This window comes from Carettochelys insculpta, chromosome 1, assembly GCF_033958435.1.
Source record: "Carettochelys insculpta isolate YL-2023 chromosome 1, ASM3395843v1, whole genome shotgun sequence".
Lineage (NCBI taxonomy): Eukaryota > Metazoa > Chordata > Testudines > Carettochelyidae > Carettochelys > Carettochelys insculpta.
In genome coordinates, this window is record NC_134137.1 from 283,227,289 (window position 1) to 283,254,697 (window position 27,409).

At 43.9% G+C, this 27,409-nt stretch overlaps 1 protein-coding gene across 5 annotated transcripts in view; it reads left to right on the forward strand.

Annotated features, from left to right (window-relative positions):
- The window catches only part of EP300 (EP300 lysine acetyltransferase), a 136,589-nt gene that overhangs the window by 20,647 nt on the left and 88,533 nt on the right, over positions 1-27,409 (forward strand). For all 5 annotated transcript variants that reach the window (XM_075009764.1, XM_075009780.1, XM_075009796.1 and 2 more), the window contains exons 3-4: positions 21,844-22,020; positions 26,944-27,205. In XM_075009764.1, coding sequence (XP_074865865.1) covers positions 21,844-22,020; positions 26,944-27,205 — 439 coding nt within the window. The remainder of the gene's footprint in view (positions 1-21,843; positions 22,021-26,943; positions 27,206-27,409) is intronic.

The window sequence follows — 27,409 nt, forward strand, 5'->3', positions numbered from 1 at the left end:
TTAGTCCAATGTGAAACCTTATTTCAAGTTGAAGATTTGTATTGGCTAATTTCAAGATTAAAATCCATCTTGAACTACAATTTACTAATTACTATTTATCAATAAACAATCATATTTCATAACATCAGTCTTTTGAATTGATTGATTGGGGACAGTGTATATTAGCTGTTGTTACCTAAGCCCTGTGTAGTGCTTTGTGGATTCAAATAAGGAAAGCATTTCAAATTTGATCCAGTTGCTTGCTTTTTGAGATTTCAGGTCAAATACATTAGATCAGTCTGTGGAGAGCTTTTAATTTTGCTGTCCAAGTTGATAGAATATATTTATATAGGGTTTTAAGTGATGAGAGAAACCATAATTATAACAGCCCAAACAAAAGTCATGTATGCTTGGCTTTTTTATTATTATTTATGCTGCTTATAAAGTAGCTGAACTGCCTGATGAGAAGGAACAGTCTGAAATGGAGGCTGAAATTCCAGAATGTCTTCATTTGGTTTAGTTGTTGGCAGGGAGCCGATGTTTCACTACTTGCTGTGGAGTTAGTAGTAGCTAATAACAGTAATATCTCTGATTATTGTGTATTTCCACTTATCTGCCCTCATCTTTCCCATCTTCACATCTTCTTTTTTAAAAGATGGAAAGTGACACTACATTTAACTATTAGTTTAAAATATTTTGGTAAATTAAACTGGTAGAGTTTTTTCTAACCTAGGAGCCTGGATTTACTAATGTTGTGGTTCTTCAGTTTGGGTAATAGAAGTGGTTGCATTTCTGCTTTGAAGGTGTTTTGTTGTTCTGTGGAGTTAGTGAAACATTCCTCATTGATAGTTAACTGGTGATGTAGTGGATCCGCGTCGTCTAAATGGAGTCATCTGAACTTGAAGTGGGAAGGGAGCTAGCACAGGTTGAGCCTTGCTTTAATGAGCCTGCTGCTAGTTTTTGTTCCCTTTTGAGTGTAAGGTAGGGGTGGGATTTCACCCATTGTTCTTGCAACAGAACTTTGAAGGCCATCTGTTCTATTTATACCTAAAAGATAGTTTCAAACTTAAGCATTTTAAGGACATTATGTTAAAATTTGGATTTTGGTGGATTGCTGTGTGAAGGATTTTAAAAAATAAAGGAAATGGGTAAAACTTGATTCATTCATACTACATGAGTCCTGCCACTTAATCCTGTACTTATGCACCTGACTTACCAGATCAGAAAATCAAAAAACCACTTTGTAAAAGCCTCATATGCATTTTGCAAGGTAGTGTCCCACATCTTTTTCAAACTTTTTTCTAAATACATACGCTAGTTTCATTATCAACAGGGAATTTTTTTACCTTGGTTCCATGATATTGAATACAGTAGACACCTGAGTTACATGAGGGTTCTGTTCCATGCACCCTTGCGTAACCCAAATTTAGAGTAAGTGGAGGTCCAGCTTTTTTCCTGGCAGAACACATGTTGTGCATCTGGGAAGCAGCAGAAATGTAAGTCCCTCAGCGGGGGCTAGTTGGGCAGGGTTAAGCCTGTCGGTGGGTGGAGGCTGTGGAGGGCAGGCAGGGGGGGTGAAACCTGGGGTGGGTTAGGGCTGCAGGGTGCCAAGGGGTGGACTTGAGCAAGAGCTGTGGGTGGGGGTGGCGAGCTGGGCCACAGGGGGTTCGAACTGGACTTGCAGGTGGGGTGGGTTAAACTGGGGCAGGAGGATGGAACTGGGGCTGTGCATGAGGTGTTTGAACCAGGGGGAGGGGAGGTTGAACCAGAGCTGCACCGGAGGGGGGGAGAAGTTGAGCCGAGCCACACATTTGGGGTAGGGAGTGGGAGGAGCTGGGCGCAGGGATGCAGGGGGAGGGTGAGCCAGAGCTGCGTGTGGATGGTGAGCCAGCAGGGGCATTGAACTGGGGCAGGTTGAGATGCAGTTGCACATGAGGGGTGGTGAGCTAGAGGTTGGGGTGGGGGGGTGAGCAGGAGCTATGCATGGGTGGTGAGCGGAGGTGGGCGGGGGCTGAGCTGGGGCTGTGCAGAGGCAGGGGGGTTGAGCTGGGGTTAGGGCGGAGCAAGTTAAGTGCAACTAGAAATTGTGCATTTTCAGGGTTTACTGTGGGAACTGGGGTCAGCCATGTAAGAGCGGGGTCATGTACTCTGGGGTCGCATACTCTGAGAGCTTACTGTACAGAGTGCGAGCTTTGGAATCCTGTGGATGAAGCTTGGCACAACTTTGAGGACAAATGCATCCATTTTAAGATTTTTCTAAGGTGAACTTTATTGCATTTTGTTAACAAGCTTATTGAGATGCTTGTTTGGAGATAGGGTTGCATGCTTGGAACAGAATTGCTTTAAATTTAGAGGATTATCTTTCTTGATAGCTACCTGAACTTTATCTACATGACCAAAAGTTTAGTCTACCCTCCTGAATAAAGCAGGGTTAATGAGTTTGATAGTTATTTGAAGTCTACTTGTCTTTACGAGTCGAGTACCAGCCCTGAGCCAGTTAATTTTCAACAAAAACTCTTCTCCCACTCCTCACTCTGGCTGTTCAGCAGTTTGCTGTTAGTACCTTTTGGTTACTGTCCTGTTGCTTGGTATACTCATGTTCTTATTTGAATTGGGAATGTACTTCATAAACAAGTGATGATTTGTGTATTTCTTTGGTGTTTACACTCTACTGTCCTGAACGCCACAAATCTGAAGACCTAGTGATGCCAACCATTCACAGTAAAACATTTTAAATTTCTGTTTTTGAAAGAAGTCTCTTTTCTTCTAGCAGGAAAATGAAATGGAATACTAGTCAGTCCTGCTGCCTTATTGACACTGATCAGAACACTTCATTTATACCTCCAGGTTTTACATCAGTTTGAATTTTTTTTAATTTGTTGTTGATCAGTTTTCAAAACAGCTGATTAAACAGATTAATTTTGGGAGTGTACGAAGCTTAGAAGCTAGGCTGTTAAACATGGGACAGACTTGTTCTGGTCACTTGGTAAAAATCTAGAATTAGGTTGTATTAAGGGATGGTAACTTAAGTCCCTACCATACAAACACATTTTTTAAAAGGTCGAATTCACTTGTAACTGAACAAAGTAAGATGATTAATTTTGTAGAAAAAACATGTTTTTTTTTCTTGTACCTTAAATGCATCTGAAATAAAATTATACCCAAGCATCTTTATTAGAATCCTGCAGGTAACTTAATATTAAAATTCCTTGATATCCTATTAATTTTTGTGTCCAAAACTAACAGAAGGGAGGAGTAAATGAATTATTGTAGTAGGTATGGGGCTTCTGAAGTTTGTGCAGTTAAGGGATGTAATAGAAATGTTTTAGTTGGCATCCTTAAACTACATTATAGGGATGATATTTTGACCAGAGTATTGTTGTGCTCTTAAATAGCTGCTCTTTTCCATCCTTAATATGGGTATTTCAGTGGTGTATGAATTGATGTTCGAAGCACTCTCAAATGAAGGGTGCTTTAATGAATGTACACTGATCCATTTAGTATATTAAAATTCAGTCTTAGTTGGACACGTCACTACTTTTTTCCTGGGTAGAGTAGGATTATAAATCTGGCTAATACTCTGCAGGTGTTCATGGGGGAGCATTGGAGCTGTGGAGACCCTGGGTTTTGCTGCAGCCAGCAGGCTCTTAAGGTGGATAGGACAGGACCTCTTCCAATAGTTACTAGTGAGACAGTGTCAACATTTAATAAGCATCTATGAGCAGAAGCTAATAAGAGCAAGAGTAGTATCAAAGGTTAGCAGTGCAGGATAGAGTTACAGCTAAATGTCTCATCAGAGTTTTGCCATTTATGCTTGCTGGTTGGGTCTACTCGTCTGTCTTGGACTTTCAGGATAACAGGTATCTGATAAACTTCTCTGACTTAAAAGTGAGTCTTACCCATGAAAGCTCATTAGCTAATAAATAAATTTGTTAGCCTTTAAGGTGCTACAGGACTGCTTGCCATTTGTGAAGCTACAGACAAACATGGCTACCCCTTGGAGTTCTCAAACTTAGTTACCTGTTTTCTTCAAATATAAAAGTTGTCATTCAGGATATTTACAGAATACATTTTACCTTGTATAATTCATCTCTCATGAATAGTTTTGTCAGAGGTCCTGGATTCCCTGTCTTTTAAATGGACTTCCATGACTACTTTTGCCTTCAGCCCCTGCTGGCATGGTGGGTCTTGAACAGTGGCCTGGCTTTCAGTTCTTGGGCTTTTGGTAAAAACCATTTTTTTTTACCTGAGAGTAATTGGCTGTGAAAATTCACTGATATGCACGTGCACTTGGGCATCTATTATTGATGGGGGTGCTTTTGGTGATAGCGAAATGGTGGGAAATGTGAGTATAGACAACTCCTTTCCCTGTCTATACTTCCTTGTTGGCTGGCAGGCTGACTGCATTTTCTGTGACTAAATAGTGACTGTTGGCAGGAAGTAGCTATGATGGTCCTCATTTTCAGCTAGGTCTGTAGATTTGTTTTCAGAGTTGTCTGTTGCTCTCATGTTGCAAGGGAGACCACTCTGCCATCTCATGTCAGACGACTGAATTTGAGCTTGTCCGTTGGTCTGGCAGTGTCGAGTTGTAAGATGTCTATAGGTGTACAGCCCCCTAGCAGAGGCAAACAACCAGCAACTGTTTGGTGATCTAACCCCCTTGCTCAGAGCAGAGGAGAGAGCAGTCTTTAACTGTAGCCTCCTGGCTGGGGCTGCAGTAATTAACAGTCTAAAGCTCTGGCTCTTCAAGGGACAGAGTAGGGCATAGGCTTTAGCTTCTGCCTCCTGGCTAAGACAGCTAGCACACACAAGAGTTCACCATCTCTTGACCTGGGAGCAGGGTAAGAAGGGGAGGGGGCCAAGCCACAAGCCAAGTTTAGGAGGTGGGATTGGCAGCAGAGGGGATATCAGAACCCTCAGCCCCTGCAATTCCACCAGGTTCTGGCCCATGCCTGAAGACTGGCAGAGTGTTTCGCCACTGCTACACAAGGGATTCCAGATGCAACACATTGACCCCTGCTCCAACAATAAAACTGGACTGAAGACTGGTTTCCGTGGGCTACTTTGTCAGTCTAGGAGGTTCTGTATTCCAAAGGTCCTCTGTCTCCTGAGGGTGTACTGTGGATGGTTGTATCCTCCAGAGGCAGGTTGTTGTGCAGCATGGGCTTGTCTGCAGAGGATGGCAGAGAAAGGAGAGGTCTGTCTCCTTTTGTGGCGCCTCCTCAGCTGAGCTTCAGGGCCCTCCTTTTATACTTTTTGTCACTCCTTCGTACTTCTGACGAAGCAGGTGGGGTAGGCTTGGCTCTGCCTGCTCAGAGGAGAGTAGTTGTTCTCCACTTGGGAGGGAGGCCACGGTGGCTCATTACAGTTTTCCATTGAAGAATTTGGCTCGTGAGAGATGTAGCTGGAAACAGGAACAATATATGGCCATATATTGATTATGGTAGTGCAAATTGTGTGCAGATGTTCAAGAAGCCTGGTCCGTGTTCTAAGGAGTTTACAGCCTAAGGAGATTTTTAATCTCTAACCCTGCTTCTGCTTAGTTAGCCATACTACTGGTAGGCACAACACAGTAGTGCCTGCCGCACATGAAAGATTGCTAATTAAGGAGGCATCTGCTTCTCAGTGTGAAGCAGTAGTGTTAGAGCTCCCTGTCAGCTTTCTGCAGCTGCTATTGCATCTGTCCGAAACAGCCTTTTTTTTTTTTTTTTTTTTTTTTTTTTTGCTGCTGCCTTTTCCCAAGAAGGGGAGGAGGTGCCTTTCCTGTGGCCACTGCTGCTCCTCACTTAGAAGAAGAGACTTCAGTTTCTTCACCTCCTCTCCGAATCCCAGTGGTAGCAATTTTGCTGCATGCATCTTGGGATAGGGAGGGAAAACAACTCTGCTTACCTCTTTCCTTATCTCTGTTCCTCTTCAGTTTGTGTGCAGAAGAAATGACAATCAGAGCTGAATTTTAAAACCTGTAACTTCAGTTCTCCCTACCCGTTTTGTATTCTTTTTTTTCCCCCTCATTCAGTCTGCTTCATTCACTTAAATTTTTTCCCCACCTCATTCATTTCATAAGCCATTATCTTTCTTTTTGCTTTACCTCATCTGATGTTTCATTGTTCTCCTAGTTTCTCTGTACATGTAACTTTTCTCAGTCAATGAAAAGAAAGTAAAGGAAAAGGGTGCATGAGATGAAATAGAAGAATGGGGGAAGGAAAGTGAAAGGTGAGAAAATCTAAATGTTGGCTGTCCAATGAATATGGAATAGAGTGGGCATGAGACTGAACAAATTAATGGGAATTAAGAGAAGGAACCCAGGCGGGGGAGCATGCGTAAAAGTACATTTATTTTTTGTTCTTTTAAAATGTTGTCTCAAACAATTAATTATGTGCAGGGATTAAAATTGAAGAAAATATTATCTATAGGCTCTCCAAAAATTGCTATCAACCACAATGTATAATTGCTAGAGAACTGCTGCTCTAAAAGACTGCAGTTGTCTTGCAGGTAAATTCGTTGTCTCTCTTAAATGAATAAGCAGTGGCACCCATGATGAAAACAGCTTCAGTGCAAAGCCTCAGCTTGTCAGGGAACAAGAGAAAATGGAGTATTTTTGGTGAGGTTTACACCTGACATTCTCAAGATGAAGCCACCATTGTGTGGGGATTTTTTTTTTTTAAGGATGCAGTGACGGGGAAATTGTCTAATTCTGGCTAGATACGTTTTTTGTAGGTAGAGGATGAGTGCTAGCTCACTCCACTCCAAAACTACTTTAAGATGGGAATCTGTTGGCTGTCTTGAGAATCCTTTTTCTGTTTCCTGTATCAAATGCACTGTTCTAAGTTAAATGTAATATACCAGAGAGTGTGGATTGAAATATTCTGTGGGCTTTATGCAAGGAATGCTAATTCTTAATGATTGTCTTGGATGCCCCAACGGATATGTTCTGTTGTTGTGGCTTCTATAGACTGGCTTGCACAACCACAGAGAGGTGTGTGTGATCCAGTTGTCTGTCTGAGGGAATCTCAAGCATTGAAGTGCTGTGTTGCAGTGTGAGTGCCTGAAGTTAATTATTTAGGGGGTAAAATACTGTTTGGAAGAGCCCTTTTTCCTGTGAACTTGGTGGGTGGAATTCTTCAAACAAATTCATGGTTATGCTTTTGCAGAATTCTTAGTTGATTATGGATAAACTCGATATTGTTTTGAAGGAGAATATTAACTTATTGATTGTTCCAGGACTTCTTTGTAACATGCAACACCAATATTCTTTGTATGAAATGATTGATGTTCTTGAGTCTCAGAAAACAAAGCTCAAATCAAGGAGGCCCGAAGATAATTTTCTTGACTGTTTTTTTTCCATTCACCAGTAGATGAAAATGTTGAGTCTGTCCTACAGTGAAGATACGCTTCATCAGTCTTGAAACTGGTTATCTTTTTCATTCTTTCCTAGTGTTAAAGACTGGTAAGTCTTTCCAGTGAAGATTGTCGATACATATTCTAGAAGTGTGGCTATTGCACTATGGTGGTGGTGTTCCTGCAACATTTTATCTGTGTGCAGGTTTTCTCCATGGGTTTTCTTCCTTTAGGAGTTTTTCAGCTCTTACTTTTCCAGCTTACTCATTGAAAGGCAAATTCATTTAGGCACCCTTTGATTAAATGAAACTCTTAAATAACGTTCTTCTGAACATATTTAAAAAGAAGTCTTATGAATTAAATTGGTCTCAGCCATAGGTTTTGGATAGATACTCAGGAAACTTCAGGTTTTTTCCCCAAAACTGACAGCTAAACAAGAGTTGTCAAACTCACATCTCCTTCTGTTGATCAGGACTAAGATTCTTCTTTGAGTATTGTCCTTATGGGTGCTGCATTGTAGGTATATCTGTGACCCCATGCCTTTGAGAAGAGCTTTCAGGTAGCAGTGTCTGGTTAGCTTACACATGTGCTCTACCTCTTTTGTGCTCTTCCTTGAGGCTTTCAACCACTGTTGATGAATTGCCCTCAGTTCCTTCTCAGATGACCTTGACCTGAGACAGAAGGAATTAGTAGTACAGTTTTCTTACCTTATGGTTCATTATAGTTAATGGTTTTTAATTGTAGTTTCCATTTGTTTTTGTAGCATGTTGAGCTTCCTATTTTAATTTTTAATCCCTCCCCTCTCCCTGTGTTTGGGATCTGTGTTTGCAAGACACATGCCCTGTTGACCCAGGTGTAAATTGGGCTTCTCCTGTTACAGATGATCACTTTTTCTGCCTCCTATCCTGCAGAAGTGCACCGTCTGTCAGCAATTGAATGATAAATCTTGAAAAAACTCAGTTAAACTTGAAACTCCTTTTTGTGGTGGGTGTTCTTTGTTTGGCATATAATCCTAGTCCCAAATCCCCTTTTTGTGGAGAAGATCATCTCCAGAGCTTTCAACCTAGAGAGGGAGAGCCAACTCCCCTTGCAGAGAATGGAAGGAGACACTCTGAATCAATGGCACCACCTTCTAAAGGTAAAAGCAGAGAACATACCATCTTTGCAAAATTGATACAAATAAATCAGTGACACTGATTGTCTTGAATTAAGCCTTACAATCAGACATGAGATCCTGTTGCTTGGTGTAAGTACAAAACATGTCCTGATACCCAGAAGCGCCAGAGGCGCTACTGTTGCATTTGCCTTCAGCTTCCCCATAAGCCCTGTTCTATTCCAGTGAGGCGTAAGACTGTGACCATGATAGATTTTCTTGCCTCTCACCATGCCCCATAGTTACAATTATCGAGAGCTTCCCAAATTATGCCCATCCTCTGATCCCCAGTCACCCAGATATGGCCACCTCTGCGTGTTGCTATCCATGTCTTTTTTTTTTTTTTTCTCCCTGGTGGCTGTACTGGGATTTGTGGGCAGTCTCCAGGAAGCATACTTGTTGGTCCATTGTCTACTAAAGAAAGTATACTAGGAGATCTCCTACAGCCCCTCTAGGAGACTTCTGAGGAACAGGAGGCTACCCTTGATAAGGAGACTATTGTTGGTTCTTATCTTGTTTTCACTGATGAGAAAGTGGCGTCCCCTCCACCATCAAACGATGATGATGATTTTAAGCCTTTTAAGGGTCTCAACTAAAGAGGATTGCTGACACACTGCAAATTTTCAAAGAGGTGGAAGACACCCACCACACATTGCTGGATGTGTTACAAAACCACCACCTCTTCAAGAATTGTCTTCTGTTGATGAGGAGCTTTTAGATTTTAAGGTCATCTGGCAGCTACTAGCATCTATTGTTCAGATATGTGAAAGGGCAAAGAAGTAGTTCATGTTGCCCGAAGAGGCAGACTTCCTTTTTACGCACCCACAGTCTAACTCTATTTTTGGGGTTGCCATTAATTTGCAAGTAGAGCACCACTACGCTAAATCAAATCCTTATTATAGAGATGGGAAAAGGTTGGACTTATTTAAAAGGAGCTCGTACTATCCAGTAGCTCTGCTATTCAGGATGTTAAGCTATCCAGTCTTGTGGTAAACTAAACTACCTTAAGTTTAGAAAACTCAACATCTTTATTGATCACTTGTCAGAAGCACAAGAACTATTTCAAGCAGTCATCCATGAGGACCAGTTTGTAGTGAGAACAGAGGTACAGGCCAAACTGGCCATCATGCATACAGCAACCTGCTCAGTTTCAGTGGCAGTATTAGTGAGGTGGACTTCATGGTTAGTCTTCTCGCAGCTGCTTAAGGAAGTACAGACAATGATTGAAAACCTCCCTTTTGAGGGCTCCAGACTTGCTCATTCATGAGACTGACACATCACCTCACACTTCAAAGGATTCCAGAGCCACACTGCATTCTTTAGGAATGTACACCCTGTGACAGAAAAGTGAATTTAGTTTTCACTTATTGGCATCCCTCTTCTCGCATCATAGGGAGACTGTGAACCACAATGTAAGACCTAGGATGTAGAAGCAGTCAGCCTTCCATTATTAGTCAACCTTAATTCACCAGTTTTTATGCCTTGGTCGAGGCCCTGAGCAAGAGAGGCTTGCAACATGCAGACCTTCCATATCCTTTTGGATGTTGCCTAGCTTTCTTCCTCCGGGTTTGGGAAATCATCACTCCCAACAAATGGGTCTTGAAGATCATTTTCAGGGGTTACTCAGTTGTCCTGTCTCTCTGTTCTACACGCAATCTCTCCCAATCACTCTTCAGCAACTTTTCTCCCAAGAGACTTGTAGGTCAGCAAATCACAGATGATACGGCTGCAGAGGCCAAGAAACCAGTCTTTATTTAAGCTCTGAGGCAAAGGCTTTTATTAGAAATGTATTTCCTAATCCCCAAGAGAAAAAAAGTTAGAGATCCCTATTTGATCTGAGCTGTGCTTTTTTTTTCTTTTAAAAAAGCAGATACTTGTGGCAGTTGGGGCTGCTGGTGGAGCTCCATGCCCCACCTGGCTCCCCTGCCATGGGTCTGTCAGGAATCCTGTGGCTGGGGCTGCCATGGTGCTGGTACTTAATACTGGCACGTACCAGCACAGAAAAGAACACTGGATCTGAGAGTAGTAGACAAATATGTGAGGGTACAAAGATTCAAGATGATCACGCAAGCAGCAGTTATTTCCTCTGTAGAGTACAGGTTGGTTCTCTGGCCTTGACCTAAATTGTTCCTATTTCTACATTCCAATCCTACCATCCCACAGAAGGTTCCTTTGATTTACTTTTGGGTAGGACCACTGCCAGTACAGAGATCTTCCATTCAGCTTTTAATTGGCACCCAACATATTTTACAAGGTCCTCTCAGTATACAAACATTAGATTTTGTAATCAACCCATATCTGGATGACTGTCCTCTGCAGGCTCAGTTTTCTCTTCTCCCCGCCCCCCCAGATGCCCACAAGCCGCCTAAAGGACTGTGCACTTCTTTGCACAACTAGATCTAAAACTCAATTTGGTCTTGACTCCAGTAAAGCATTTGAAGTACGTAGGGGTCGAACTTGATGCAGTTTAAGGAATAATATTCCTCACACTACCCAGATTCAACATCCTGATTCTCCTCTTAGAGAGAGCCCAGGTAGCCCGCCAATATCAGCGAGAAATTGCCTTCGTTTGCTCAGGCCCCCCGTGACGTCTAACAGTCAATTTTATATGCGGTATGTACAGACGTGGCTCATCTCAATACTCCAAACAAGGACAGGGTAAACATGCTATTGCTGTTACCCTTCAGGGTTAATCACTCCCTGGAATAGTGGAAAGATACATCCAGTACACTCATCCCTCGTTAATGAGTACTTATGAGTACTCGCTAAAACGAGGAACATATATAGCTACCTTTATTCACTATGAGTGAACTTTCCCCGCTTCAATGAGTGGGGTCTGTGGCTGGGGTGGGGAAATCCGCAGCCCTGCTGCAGGCTCAGCTCCAGCCGTGGGGTCTCTGGTTTGGGGCAGGGAGACCCGCACCTGGAGCCTTCTCCCCAGCTTCCCTCAGACATGCCGCTGTCTGACAGCCCTTCAGCTGGAGGAAGAGATGGAGAAGGCTCTTAGCCTGGTTTGCTCCCCTGCAATGGTGGGAATGTGAAACTGTCCACCCATGAGCTGATCAGTTTCCTGCCCCGCAAGCCATGGGGAGACTGGAACCAGCCTGTCCCTGGTTCCAAGCTCCTGCCACCCTGGGAGCCGGGAAACTGACTGGCCCTGGTGGTTTCTAGCTCCCTTCACCATACAGGAGAATTTGAGTTATGCAGGGGTTGCACGAACAACCCCTGGGTAACTCCAGGGTTTACTGTATTAGACACCCCCGTCCACCCCACAGACCGTACCCTCAGCCAGGTTTTAACTGCCTCCCACAGTCCCAAACTGCCTTAAAGCCCACCCAGCAGCCCCAAACCTCCTCCAGCCTTAGACCCCTCCAGCAGGCCCAAACCACCCCTAGCTTTAGACTCTCCCTGCAGCCCCAAACTTCCCCCAGTCTTAGATGCTTCCCCTCCCCTGCATCCCTCAACAACCCCAGCTTTAGACACTCCTCTTCTTCCCGCAGCCTCTTCACTGGGGCTGTGAGGCTGGGTGCCCCTCTCCCCCCAGCCCTCCTGCTCCTAGCAATTAACTCAAGTGTAAAGGTTTCAGCACCTAGGCATAAGGTAATTGCTATCTCTAGTGATAGAGACAGCTGCCATCTCCAGCAGTTATCGCTTTTGATAGATATCTGCCTGAGGTAGCCGTATTAAGAAACTGCAAATGGCTTCTTTAACAGCCACATGCAGCTGGAAGCTGCCCAGCTGGCGACCTTTAACAAATCTAATGGGACCCATGTTTGGGTCCTGACCCATAGGTTGGAAATCCCTACCCTACATACATATACTACATCCTGTTTCTTGTGCCAAGCTATCCAAATACATCAGAAAAGTACCTAAACTCAACGGGTTTATGTTAAGTTACAAGCACTTGGAACGAATTGGAGACTTTTACATGTATTTTAATAGGAATTTAGTGTCACTCTGAGTTTTTGCCTACAAGCAGAAATTTGGGAACCAATTGTGCTCTTATAGCAAGGGATGAGTGTATATGAGCTGGAGATGCCATTCGTGGCAGCCACCACCTGCACTTATTCTAATGGCAGATGCTTCTCTGAGCAGCTGGGGAGCCAACTTAAACATCTGCAGTGGTCAGGGCAAATAGTCCCCCAGGGAAGCTGTATTCTATATCAGCCCTTTGCAATTAAGAGCCCATCAGAAAGGCTTGTGAACATCTCCCTGGATACTCCCCATGAAAACCATGACAGACAGCGTGTGTACATGCTTTACAGAAATTGCCAGGTTACTCTCCCTTTACACAGAAGCACTAAAACTCCGGAATTGTTGTACCTACCACAATTTATTCATATCAGCTGCTTGGCTGCCAGGAGTACAAAATACAACAGCAGTCAGTTTCATCTGTAATTTCTCTTGCAACTATGAATGGGAAATGAACCCACACAGTGCTTCATGATATTCAGTCATGGGGAACCCGATTAATAGATCTCTTTGCCACATACCCGAACAAGCAATGTCTCTGCTGCTGTTCCAGAGCCAGCTTGGGGGGAAATAGTTTAGTGCATGGAGTTTTCTTTGTTTAGTGGCGTAGAGAAGGCATATGGGAGCTTTTTGTTCCCTCCAATATTGAAGGTCCTAATACAGGTGAAGGGAAAAAGCAATCATTATTATATACTTATTGCTCCCAAATAATCAAGAGAAGTCTGGTACCCATACCTGACACAGCTGGCCGTGTGTTCTCCACTTGCTCTTCAGCCCATTCCTCATCTAGTCTCCCAAAATGAGGGACAGATCCATCACCCCAATTTACAGATCCTTTGGCTCCAGGCTTAGCGTCTTAATTTTTCCAGCCCACCAAGAGCTACTTTAAGGAGGTGAAGGAAGTTCTGCTGCTCAGTAGGAAGTTGCCAACTCTTTGCTCTTACTTGTAAAACTGGAAAATGTTCCAAATTTGCGATTCCAAGCAAGTTGTTCTGACGTCTTCCTCCCTCCTTTTGATCCTAGCCTATATACTAGAGCTCAAAACGGTTAATCTTTCCCTTTGCTCGTCCAAAGTACATCTCATGGCCATAATGGCTTTCCAACAGCAGATGGATAGATATTTAATATTTGCCTCTTTGGTTTGACCATCAGCCTAGGAAAGACTGAGGTACTGTTTCAACCTGCTCCAAGATCTGCTGTTCTCCCTGCTTCAATCTTTATTGAAGGAACAGAGTTAAGAACAGTAGAGGAGTTCAAGTACCTTGGCAGTGTGGTAGCCAGTGATGGCTCGCTTGACAAAGAAATCTATGCCAGAATCTGCCAGGCCAGCCGGGCACTAGGACATCTGGGAGCGCAAGTGTTGAATCAGCACAATATCCGACAGTCCACTAAACTGAAAGTGTACAAGGCTGTAGTCCTGATCAGTCTACTGTACGGCTGTGAAACCTGGACCTTGTACAGAAAGCATATAAAACTGTTGGAGCACTTCCACACATGCAGCCTGAGGTCAGCACTGCACATTCAATGACACGACAGATTTACAAACCTGGAAGTCCTGGACAGAGCAGGAACCATGAGCATCACAGCCATGATTCTGAAAGCCCAGCTTCGCTGGACGGGGCACGTCATATGAATGGAAGAGTCAAGAATGCCTAAGCAACTCCTCTAGGGTGAACTCTCGGGCAAAAGGAGTCAAGGTAGGCCTCACAAGAGATATAAAGACTGCGTGAAGGCCAACATTGCTCATGCTGGTTTAAAACCAGATCAGCTAGAGCAGCATGCAAAAGACCCAACAGGCTGACGTGCTCTTGTACGACACGCGCATGACAGCTTTGAAGAGCAGTGATGCATACGCCTCATTGATACTCGTGAGAGGAAGAAAGCAACAGCAGCAGCCGCACCAACAGATTCAGGACAATTCCCTTGCCCCCCACTGGGAATGCCCATGCCATTCAAAGCTTGGACTCCTCAGCCACATGCAAGTCCACAACGGATGAGCATATGCAAGCTCAAGACGTCGTTGGACATGATGGACTACCTATATATATAGTATTCCATGTTTTCTGGGGCATTGCTGAGGGGCGGGTCAATTGGTTAAAATTAAACAGGGAGAATTGCTTAAAACAGGGCTACTTACAGCCAAAGAGGTGCTCTCTAAGATAACACCAAACCAGTCACAAGAAGCACTCTTTTTTGCCATGCTGGCAAGCAAGAAGTCATACAAGCAATTTCCTCAGGCCCTTCAGCCTCCTGTGCCAAAAGCGCAATACTCCTCCTTACACAGATGAGAAATCATGAAAACCAGTCTCACCAAATCCCAACAGGTTCTTCCAGTCACAAAGGACCAACCACATTCCCAGGTCAATTTATACCTCAGATCTTACCCTAAAGAATACGTTATGCCAGTCCTTCAGACTCTAAAGATGTATCTATGCATGTGCCCTCCTTTTGGAGGGGGCATGTTAATGAGGCAATTCAGAAGATGCTAATGAGGTGCTGACGTAAGTATGCAGTGCCTCTTAAGCATAATGGCAGCCACGCGTGATTTGTAAGTGCCGCTATTGGAATCCTGCCGCCTGTGTAGACAGGGGTGCTTTTGAAAGGACCTCCCTGACTTCAAAAGCCCTTCACTTCCTATTTGGTTTTAGGAAGAAAGAGCTTTTGAAGTTGGGGTCCTTTTGAAAGGCTCCCCATCTACATGGGCATTCTGAAAGTGGCACTTTTGAATTGCATACAGCTGCCGTTATGCTAATGAGGTGCTGCATATTCATGTCAGCACCTTATTAGCATCTTCCAAACTGCCTCATTAATATGCCTACTCCGGAAAGAGGGGGCATGTGTCGACACAGATTAAAGGTTTATTTAAAACAAAAGGAAAGGTTGAAAGTAAAATTGTTAAAGAAATTACATCATAAACACTAGTTACAAAGTTCATTATGCATTCTTGCAGCAGAGGTAGAGTCGACTGCTATATGAAGTCTCTACAAATCATCCTTTGTTAGGATGTGTCAGCAGCCCTTTTGAGCTCAAGTTCGTAGTAACGATGCTTCTGAAGTGGTGATCTGGAATAAACACAAAGATGCGGGAACCCTGGTGTCATCTTTATACCCTTGGCCATGTGGAGGGAATTGAATCGTTCTTGCTATGTGAAAGCATGCCCAAGATGAAGCATGTCACGTGAGCAAGCCACATGTCCATACAGGAGTCGGTCCTTTTGGCCGCTCTGGTTTACCTGCTGGTCTGAATGTTCACAACAAAATTTCTCAGGTGTGGATGGGCACGTATTGAGCCCCTTTCTTGCTCATGTGATCCTTCCACAATAGATTGTCTTGCCTCATGTTGTGGTCTCCCAGAAGTAAGCACTGAGCCAGTACTCTCAAAAATGATACATGCATGTGAGCAGTGTAAGCAGAATCAGCAAATCATAAGCTTTCACTAAGAATTTTACTTGGCTCCCTTTGCACAATATTTGGTGCAAGCACAAGTGATTACAATAATGTTTTGCATGTTTGTAACAGAATTGAATAATGTCATTGCTCATGTTAAGAACGTAAAGATTTCTCATGGGAGACCTCTTTCTGCATACCAGATGCTCTACTTCATCATGGGATCTTCACTAGACCACCCTTTGAACCTAACACACATTTGCTTCTGTACCTGCTAGTGAAAACGGCATTTCTAGGGGCCATCACTTCAGCATGATGTATAGAGGAAATAATAGTGTTGATGGTTGTCTTTTCATGGTTGTCTTCAAAGGTAAAATCACTTTGCAGCACATCTAGAGTTTCTCCTTGCGGTAGCTTTGTCCTTCCATGTGAATAATTTTATTAATTTCCCCACCTTTTTCCTCAATGTTGCATTGTGACAACAGGGAGGCAATACCATATATGCTTGATGTTACAGCCATAAAATTTTATTTAGACAGGTCAAAGCGGTGCAGTGACTGGTTCTTTGAGACGGGTCTCTGCATGGGGTGCATCATGATTAGCCCTCATCCCCTGTACTTTGGAGTTCTGAGCAAGCTGTTCTGCAGTAGGAGGAACTGAGTGTGGTTTTTCCTTCACTAGGCTAGATTACCCTGGAAGCAGATCACGAAGAAGGGAGAGCACATGTGCAGAATGAATAGCCACTGTTACCTAAAATCTCTAGTTAGGGACACAGATAAACATATAGTGGAGCACCCATTAAGACACACTGTTTGGAGAACCATTGTTACTGTGCAAAGCGAGTAACTTCCTCTTTTTTAGGATTAAGAAGAGAAGGTGTCCAGAAAGAGTTCTCTGCAAGACATTGAAGGCTTGGGGCCTATCATGTGGGGAAAAAAGATTAAGATTTTGAAATCTGTCCCAGTATCCCTTATGATGAATTTCAATGCCATATTCTTAGAGATGATAGAAATTCTGGTCCTGTCCTTCTGTAACCTCTACATATGCAAAACTGACTCCATGAAAGAGACTAGCTCTTCTGAACAAAAGAGCTAATTGAGATTTTTCGTTCTCAGTTTTACATTACCATTGTTTCTTGGCTAATGTTTTAGGATGACCCCTTTGCTTGGCATCCTCTCCTCTCCTGTTCAGACACTTTGTACCACTTGTAGTCAGCCACAGACAAAAGAGGATTCAGATAGATCTAGCACTGTCTGGTGTTGAAGGTGCAGTCATACAAGGTCACATTTGCCAAGTTAATTGTTTTTAAAATGTGGGATTCATAATAAATCATCAAAGCTGCCTTATCCCATCTCACTAACTCTAAACTCATGACCTTTTTGTATAACCACCACTCTGAACCTCTTAATATTTTCCAAGGAAAATCTTTATAAAATCAAGTCATCCTCAAGCAGTTGCATAAGCACTCTTGAGGCATCAGCAGACCAGTGGCTTCAGCTGGTCAGCCTGCAGGTGTCTTTTATATGAAACTCTTCCATGGACAAGTGTTTCATCCTCACCTTATTGGAACTTCTGATTACACTGGATCTTACTACAGAAGATTAAGCATCACCACTTGGCAGTTATTTCAGATGACTGATGGGTCTTTCGTTGCTGGTGGTGATCTCTTTAAAGGCAACCTAGGATATTTCGTAAAGCAGTTCATATGACAACCATAGCAAGTCTCTACCTGGCTGATATGGTATGCTCTGTGGTCCGAACACTTCTGTCTCCGCTTTGTTGGACATTTGTCATGTATGTGGTAAGGAGAATGGTTTTTGTATCTGGGCCCTATGATACTTCCTCTGCAAAACAAGTCCTGTGGCACCTTATTGACTAACATGGCTACCTCTCTGATACTTGTCCTCTGCAACAGATCGTGGCACAATCTCTAATCTTACCTCCTGCCTATTGCTCTTGTGGTATACCTAATTGAACCGTGGACAGATCTTGTACTTGCAGTCCATCCAGGTGGACTTCCTAGTGGTTGTGGTTACAAATGCCAGATAAGTATCAGGTAGGCGCTCCCTAAGTCTTGATACTGGGTGTATATATATAAAATAGCTGGTTCTGACTGAACTACTATTGATCCTCCTTGTGTCGGATACCTTCACACCAAGGAAAAATTTGGTATAGCCGGGCATACGTGAGGCTCCCATAGTCTACATTGAACTGAACTAGTAGTAGTAGTAGGCATCCTTCAGTCTGCATAGACTATGGATCGCGCCCTTTAAAGTTTCAATTGAGGACTTCATTTACAGCGTCTGTTGTGACTATGAAGACCCACAAGAGAGTGACAGTCCTTGCTGCATCTCTTGCAGATGTAGTGGGTGTCTGGCAAGTCCTTATTGTGCTTTTTGTGCGCTCGCTTCTCCTCTGCTAGCTGTCTGATCTTCATCTCGCCCTTCTGAAGGCCCTTGCGTAACCCCTGCCTCCATCTGCTGCGGTCATCTGCTAGTTCTTCCCAGTTGTCCAGCTCGATGTCTACCTCTCTGAGGTCTCTCTTGCAGACATCTTTGTAGCGCAACTGGGGGCATCCGGGAGGTCTTTTGCCAGAGGCTAGCTCACCATACAGGATGTCTTTTGGAATCCTTCCATCATTCATCCTGTGGGCGTGGCCAAGCCAGCGGAGTCGACATTGCCTGAGGAGGGTGTGCATGGTTGATCTATGGTGTCCAGCATGCTAGCTACTAGCCTTGTATGGCTATTTGGCTGGTTGAGTGTATCTAGTTGGCTTGAACAATAAATATTTTCAGAGTAGTTAGGCTAGTATGCTCAGGACTGGTTGGATACTATGGCTCTAAATCTATTAAAATGGATCAAATTTAAGAACTTCAGAGACTTTTAAAGCCCTTAACTAATCTTTTAAACATCAGAACTTGTTCCTTACTTACTGTTCTGATGTCACGGGCAGAAGTCGTATGGTTATGATCAAGTGCGTTATAGCCGTATTCATCCATATTTCACCATTTTCTAAAAAGTAAAGATACATTCCTTAGTCGATGGGATCTTTGGGTGTTGAGCGAGCAGGAAATTTTCCTCTCTGCTTACCCAGATGTGTCCTTCAGGTAATATCGCTATGTGGACAGAGGATCACTCTTGCTGAAAATGGAGACTGGAAATAGCGTTTTTTATATTATATGGTTGGCTTTTTCTCAAAGTTGGGTGAACTTAACTTATACCCAGCAAGATATTTCAAATGGCGCACTCTACTGGCGCATGGGCGTGACTTTTTTATTGTAATGGGCAAGCCTGTTTCTGAACCAGAGAGAGAGTGCATGTTGGCTAAAGAACCGCTATAATGAACAATTGAATTCTGTAACTTGAAGAAAGAAGCCTTTAGATAAACATGGTAATCTTGGGGCAATAAAACAAAAAAGCAGTCCTGTATGTAGCACTTTGAAGACTAACAAAATAATTTGAGTGATGAGCTTCTGTGGGACAGACCCTCTTCTGCAGATCTGGAAAATCATTAGGGCAATAATTAAGTTGAGAAGCATGTCGCTTTCACTCTGCAGTTTGCAAAAGCTCTGAAGAGTAGAAGCAGCTACTGAATTTACTCTAGGAAGAGAACCACACAACAGCCTAGGAGAACAGTGGTAGAGGAAACACAATCTGATCACAAGTGCCAATGAGTTCTCACTGAGGAAACAAAATGACCAAAGAGGGGAGAGTGGGTGGCTTTAAATTGACTAGATGCCTGGTAATCAGAGGCCAGTTCATAAGATGGAGTTCCCATATAGGTGTCCAGAATAATAGCATTTGAATGCATATTTCAGCAGCATCTTTCCTATGTTCTACAGGATGGAAAGTTGTTGACATCTCACCTTCATAAGGGTGAGAAATTTTTATGTTGACCTTTATTGTATTTTCAGTTGTCTTGCTCGCTTCTGGTGAGGCAACATCCATACTCTGGCATGATTTTAGTTTGACATGCGTCTACTTATGGGTGTGGCCAAGTTTCTCGTGGTCCCATAAAGTATGTTCACATTCAGCAGTCCTAGCTCTGTGGTGTTTAGCTCTAATATGCCCCTAAATGTCTTCTAAGAATCCATTAAGCATTGGAGATGTTGGTAAAACTGCAAGACCATATTGACCTCCCATAATTCAACAAATTCTCTGGTTTGACACTGGTCAGGTTCCGAGGGTGCTGGATTAGAGGTTCAACCTGTACTGAAAGTACACAATCATGCTGTAGAAAGTAGTTGAGGTGCAGGGGTTGGGGCTTGAAGTTTTAACAGATTCATAGGAGTAATTTGGGTAAAGCTCCACTGATGAGAGTACTGATGGTCTTGCCTGCACTGGTTAGTTACGCAGTTGGTTGACCATTGATTGCTACAATTAGAGAAAATAAAGGGCATGGAGACTTGGTACAAATCTAAAGGATTTACTAAATGGCAGTGTAGACCTCGCTACCATGCACTAAATGTTCATTAGTATACTTTGATAGACTGACAGCAGTCTGACAAAATGCATTACAGCATTTCTGGTGCCACATGTCCAATATGCTGTGGTGAGTGGGGCATCAGGGTCTGGTGAAATGCAGCTGAGCAGAGCTGCACATGTGGAGTACCCCCTCCATTTGCTCCACACATGCGCCCCGCCACTTGTTTGGACACGTATGTGGCAGCAGCAGCGGAGGTCGCCCCTGCAGGAGTTTCCTCAGCCACACAGCTCCTTGGCATGGCTCCTGTGGCTCCAGTTGGAACCCGTGTGGTTGCTGTGGACTGGGTGTGGCTTCTGCTGCCCTCAAGCGCCTGCGGAGTCCCTAGCCCAGAGCAGCGCAGCTCCTGGGACACCGGCGGCCCTGGTTCCAGTGGCAGTGGCTTCAGTGAGTCGCTGGAATATACAGCTACGGGGGCGGGTGGGGTGGGCTAGGGTGCCTGTCTCTGGGGTAGGGGGAGGGCATTCCTTGTTGGTGGTAGGGGGTCTGCAGCGAATATGCAAGGATCATAACTCCACTGTTCTAGTGTGAGGTGACAGGGTTTGCATAGGAGGCTAGTGCAGATGCCTATGTTTGCCTCTTTTTAAGTCTGTATAGGCAAGCCTTCACTATAGAAGAAACCTTACTAAGTTTTTACACTTTGTCCTTAACTGCCTGGGGTTCACAGCAGTGCTGTATACAACTGCATGTAATGTGGTTATTGTTTGCAAGACTCTACTATTGCCTCTAGGTTTCTCGTGTTGTCTGCAGATTTCTTTGTCCAAGAACTCTGCTAGCCAAACCGCCTGTGGACTACTGCATGTGTAGTTATAGCTATTTCATAACATGGCTCTAAGGGAGATGAGAGAATAAAGTCTGGAAAACAGTGTTGGAACACTAACCTGCTCTGTAAAAATGTGACTGTGGCTAGCACACTTATGTCAAACAGGGGCTCAATCCACTCTAACTGCTAACTGGGAAGGATGTGGTTAAGGCATTGAACTGGAACTTGAAAGGCCTGAATCTGTTCGTAACTCTCCCTGCAATCTGCTTGTGTGACGATATGCAAAGCTGTTAATTTTTCCGAGTTCTCCATAAATGACTTTCTTTGCATCATCAGTGTGGGGGTAAGAAAGCATCCCCATTTTACAGAAGTGCTGTGCTACTAGATAGTGATGAGAACCATAGTGAAGAATAATGTAAGCAAAGATAACCTTGAGCGATAAGCCTGCTGGGCTAAATGATTTACAGTGAAAATATTGGAACAGTCCTAACCAGAGGAGCATGGGTATCATCTAGTTTTCTAGAACTTTTAGAGAAGACAGCTAATCAGTTTGTTTAGCCTTGCTATAAGGTATGGAGAGAGAGAAAATGGTTTAAAGGCAGAGCGGGCAGCATGTGTTAGACTTCATAGAGCAAAACGTAGTCTGCTTGGGTCTTTGTGCTGCTAGTCTCTCCTGGTAGTGTGCTGTATGAAATAATAAGCCAAGTAAAATTAAATCAAAACATGTCTTCCTAATTAAACTTTTTTAAAATTTCTTCTTAATTCCTAGTTGGGAATGATGGCCAATCCCAGTCCTTATGGCTCACCCTACAGTCAGAACACTGGGCAGCAGATTGGAGCCAGTGGACTTGGTCCCCAAATGCAGAATAAGGCTGGGTTACCAAACAGCTTACCCCAGTTTCCAATGGACAAGAAACCAGTTCCTGGGACAGGAATGCCTAACATGGTAGGTCGAATTACGGGTTCTACATTCAAATGGGTAGGAGATCAAATATGGGCCTCTTGCAGTATTCTGCTTGTGCTACTTCAAGTTTTTATAGCTGTCAAATACACGCATTCTCTGATTCCACCCCCCATCCCTGTCATGGATATGCATGGGAGGATGGTCTAGGTCTTGCTGTGAAGAAGGAAGTGGCATGAGTGGTCCCCTTCCTACTAGTGTCAAACTAACAATGTCAGGAAGAGAAGCTGAGGATATTCAGCTAAGCAGAGGGAGTGGGATGAAGCTCTTGCCCAGAAAAACTCAACTTTGTTACCCTCTGTCCAGCCCTGGTTTTTCTTTTCCACCTCCTTCACTGGTGGTCCATTGTGCTCCCTCAGCCCTGCTGTCTCTTTGGAGATGTGCTTTTCATCCATCCACTACCAGATTTCCATGAGAGAAGAAACATATATTTCTGTTCTCCCCACTTGTAGTAATATTTGTTAGCACCTGGGAGCCCCAGACTTGCACTCAGTGGAAAACATTGTACAGTAAAACCTTGACTTACGTGCAGGTTGCATTCCTGGGCAGCTGTGAGCAAGTCAAATTTCATGTAACTGGAGTTGTGTGGGGATGGGGGAAGGGCAGGGCAGCTGGGGTGTGCTGTGAGTGGCCTGGGATGCAGGAGGGCAGAGCAGCCTGGCAGAGGAGCAGGGAGGAAGCCACTGGGAGAGCTAGGAGTCCCAGAGAAGCTGTGCCCCCAACCCCCTCTGATGGAACATGGACAGGCTTTCCCCCATCCTGCCCTCTGCTGGGGGCTCCCCTCCATGTCCCCTGACTGGCTGAGGCTGCCCTAGTTGCGGGAGATTCACATGCCTTTCACAGGCCCCTTCCCTGCTCGCTGCTCAGGCCATGAGAACTGTGATTGGCTGTGACTGGGTGCTGCAGAGAGTTGTACCTCTGCATCAAGCTCTTAAAGAAACAGATGCAGTTAAACAGACACGGAAACAGAGAGACTATTCCCCTTCCCTCCCCCCATTCCCTGTGGCACTGCAGTGTCTCCCCCTCTTGCTTACTCTTGAGAGCAACCACAAGTAACGCTGAGTGGGGAAGACCTCTGTGCTTATTAAAGGAGAGCCAGGGAAGTGAATACCTGGCCAAATGGATGGAGTTCAGTAGTGCAGTCCTGGAAGCCCTCCTGTGGACCCCCCTCCACACCACTCCCGAGGCAGCATGCTCTGAACTGCGCAACAACCAGGACATGCACTTGCAGAAATGCCCCTGCTCCATGCACAGCCACTGTCTGTTCCTGCAGCATGTGCTGCCTAGCTGGCCGCAGGCACGGCATGGGCCTGGCTGGCATATCTTCGTTCCCTACCTATTGCCCTTTTTGTTCGACACCGTTATCCCGGGGCTTGCAGGCAGCAGTTGCCTCCTCTGCTCTGTCTCTGGTGTTCTCGCGCCCTTCTGCTGCTGCTTCTCCCCGCCAGGGAGGGGAAGGGAAGCTGGACCAGAGAGTGTTGGCAAAGCGCTGCTGAATGACGCATGCACTCGGCTTGTCCACCCTGCCATGCTGCAGACTTGCTGGGGGATTTCTTATGATTGAGATGTTTGACTCGCATTAATCCAAGAAACATGCACGTTGAAATTGTGTAAATTGGAATTTTACTGTACAAATGTATAATGCACAGATTGCCCCAACCCAAAAGAACTCCGTTCATGTTTTAGAAGCAGCAGCTGTCCTGTTGCATTCTGTTTTCAGGAAGCTGCTGTTTGTGGTGACTCTGCCCCTTGTAGCTATTGAAGCAGGACTTTGCATGGACAAAAAGGGGAGCGGGATTTTTTTGAAGTGCTTGGCCAAAGGGGATAGAATTAAAATTAACACTTAATTTTTAAGAAGTGTTACTTATTCACAGGGCCTTGACTTTTCAGAGAAGAGCTGGTGGTTCCAACTACCTTCTAACTTTGCCTTCCATTGTGTTAAAAAAACCTAAAATAAGCTTAAAGGGGTTTATGTAACATTGTGCTCTGTTAATAGTAGAAAAATTAACTGAAAAAGGATAAACATCTCAACTATTATGAGCATGCTTTGTCTCTAACAGGTTCATTCTTGAAAAGGAAAGATTTCTCCTTAAGCATCAGATGTAAGCTTTCATTTCAGCAGCTGTTTGTATCCCAAACAACACTTTGAACTAGCTTTCTAGAACTTAATTGGGGACATTAAAGCACTCCGAATTTAGTTTTCACCAATCTTCTTTACGTGGTGGTACTCATGCAGAGGCCCTGTGGGTGCTGCACGACAAGTAAATGCAATGCAATAAAAAATATTCCCCTTAAAAGGCAGGAAAGGGAAAATAATATACCGGGTGACTGAAATTACTCAGAAATTCTGGAATCAGTGTCTCCTAATTCTTTTGAAAAATGGGAAGGGTGAATGGAGTAGAGGTCCTAAGGAAATAGCATACCACAACAGCAAAAGTGTGATGATTGGTTACTTGTCAAAATAAAGCACAAGAAGAGGGTTCTTATGGTGTCCCGGTCCATTGTTAGGGTGGTTTGGCACTATGACAATATCAATAATATGGAGACCCACACTGTTTCAGAAAGCTAAAAAACCCCATCGGGCTGTCTCGATCAGTTTGTTACTAACAGGCAACCAGTGCTTAATTCCTTAAGTAACAGTGTTGTTGCATTCAATAAGTGTTGAAGAGCCCTGCTAAAAGTCCTACTAGAAGAAAATTATATTCACTAAGCTCTTTCTTGGGAATACATTGCTGTTGCAAAAGTTGTTACAGGCTAAATCAAAGTGTGGCTAGTAAACGTCTCATAGAAAACTTTTGTACTATCTCTGATCATTTTCGTTGGAAAGAATGACCAAAATAATGCCAGAATTCTATTTAACATGCCTTCTCAGAAGATGGGGAGGAGAATGGGAAGCACCGAGAATGGTGTATCCTTGTTCTGGTTACCTCTACCTAATATCAAAAGTTGTCTTCAAAGGTTGATGGTGAGGTAGCTTTAATGTTCTTGGGTGTCGGTGCTGACCAAGGACATCGCCAACCAGATATTGATCAATCAGGATCCAGAGAAGTCAAAACACTTGTGATGGTGTGATGTACTGCTGATGCTCCACCTAATGTTCGGGGTGATTTCAGAAAGAAGCCTTATGTGTATATTGAATAAGGATGAAATAGGATAAAGTCCTGAACAATGCTTTACAGGCTATTTTGAAAGGCAGTTACTCATATGTGAAGAGGGTATTTTTGTACACAGCACTGTAGACAGCTCCTGAAGCAAGCTCTTATGTCAGAATCCTTGGAAAGATCCAGCATGCCCAGTGTAGCCAGGTAACCCAAATGTCAGAACATCGGGAGGTTATGCCAGTGGAGGTCGTTTAAAAAAAAAAAAAAAATCTAATCTTTAGAAGCTTCAGTTCAGACTTAACTTGCTTACAATGACTCAAGTATCCCAAAGCACCTTAAAGCAAGCAAATACCACCTTCCTGATTCTCCTGCCTAAAAATGAAAGGTTGCAAACAAGCCAGTAAATGTCCGTACATGAGTAATTAAAACTTAATTATGCCCTTAGCCTCTCTCTCCTCTTTTTGAGGAAGGATGTTCATAATGCTACTCTAAGCATTTAAAGAAAGCCACAGGGACAAGAGCACACAGATAGCGAATCTTGGAAGATGGCTGCAGTCTTCATCAGTGATTACATCAAACTCAGAAGTGAATAGTCCATCAGAAGCCTCCAGTTTTCACAGTAAGAAGGCACAAAGAGCTCATCCCAGATCCATTGAAGGAAATGGTAAATGGAACGATATAATTCAGGCTAGGAACTCGAGACAGATTTTTGATGGCCTCAGAGTGCAGCCATAAACTCTTGCCAGTGGATGCGCTCATGCTTTCTCCTCAAATACTCAATTAGCTTTAGGAAAAAGGACCGACACGGAGATGGTCCAGTCACAGCCTAGGAGACTGTGGCTTCAAGAAGAACCACTGGTGGCCACGTGCAGCCATAGTCACTTTTAAGAAATGCTGATGTAGGCTAATTGTACTGTGCACTGCCCAGAAGTCGTGTGGCATCTTTGGTAGAGAATAAGTTAAAAACCTTGGTGTTCTGTATGCCTGCATGAAACCTCTGTGACCAGGCAACTTCCCAGCCATCTCCTCTTCAGTTTGTCTCTGGTTGTGTGTATACTTAGCGTGCATTTCATGCACCATGATCAAGCCTCCAGAGTTTGATTTATTTTTTCCGCCCCCGTGTCTGTGAAGACTCAGCAAAATCAATCTCTCTGGGCTCGTCCGTTGACCCTGGTACTCCATGCTATCGTGTGGAGTAAGGGACATTGGCACAAGCCCAAAGAGCCCCCATCTACACCAGGGAACAAAGTTGATCGTGATACGTTGATTTTAGTTAGGCTAATGACATAGCTGGAATTGTGTATCTGGGATCTACTTTGTTTGCTAAAGGAGACCAGGCCTCTGTTGCTTTCAAAGGTGGAGGACTCTGTTATCTCTTCTAAATAATTGTATAGGTGTTACAAGAGCACAGCCTTTTCTGATGTTTTAAAAATGAAGTTTAGTTCTAGTCATATTTAATGAGACTTCAGGTAGTCTGGCCTCACAAGTCAATCTGAAAATGTGTGAATTGAAGTGACCTTAATCAGTTCACTCAGGTGAGGTAGAAAATAAGGGAGGAGGAGGGCAAGAGGCAGAAAGTGCAGTTGTCACTAACAAGTTGCAGCATCAGCTTGCAACAGTGTTGATAAACATATAATTCTGGTCATCAGTGGTTAAAGGCAGGTGGAAGTTGTAGTTCTCAATGCAAAATTGTTGTAATCATGATCTGTGTTAGATGTGATTGTGTATGATATGGCTGCTCAGCAAATTGACCTTTTTTAAGAAGGAACTTGATTTTTAACTTGTGTATGTCTCCATTTTCCTCAAGGCCCAGCAGCAGGCTCCTCAAGTTCAACAAGCTGGGATGGTGCCAGCTGCTCCCCAGGGAATGGGATCAGGTGCACCTACAGCAGACCCAGAAAAACGCAAGCTCATTCAGCAGCAGCTTGTTCTCCTCTTACATGCTCACAAGTGTCAACGGCGGGAACAGGCAAATGGTGAGGTGCGACAGTGCAACCTCCCTCATTGCCGCACCATGAAGAATGTCCTCAACCACATGACACACTGCCAGGCTGGCAAATCCTGCCAAGGTAAGTAGTGAGTGTGCTTACAAGAATAAGTAAGTAAGATTGGACAGGACTCCGTGATGGAAAAGACGGAGAACTTTTCTTGCTTATAGACACTGGGGTATTTAGCATATTAAGGGGTTTTGGCAAGAGGAGGTGGTGGTGGTGATTACGGCCCTGCTAAGAAAAAGAGTTAAAGCACTTTGTGATGCGGAAGCACAGCTGCTG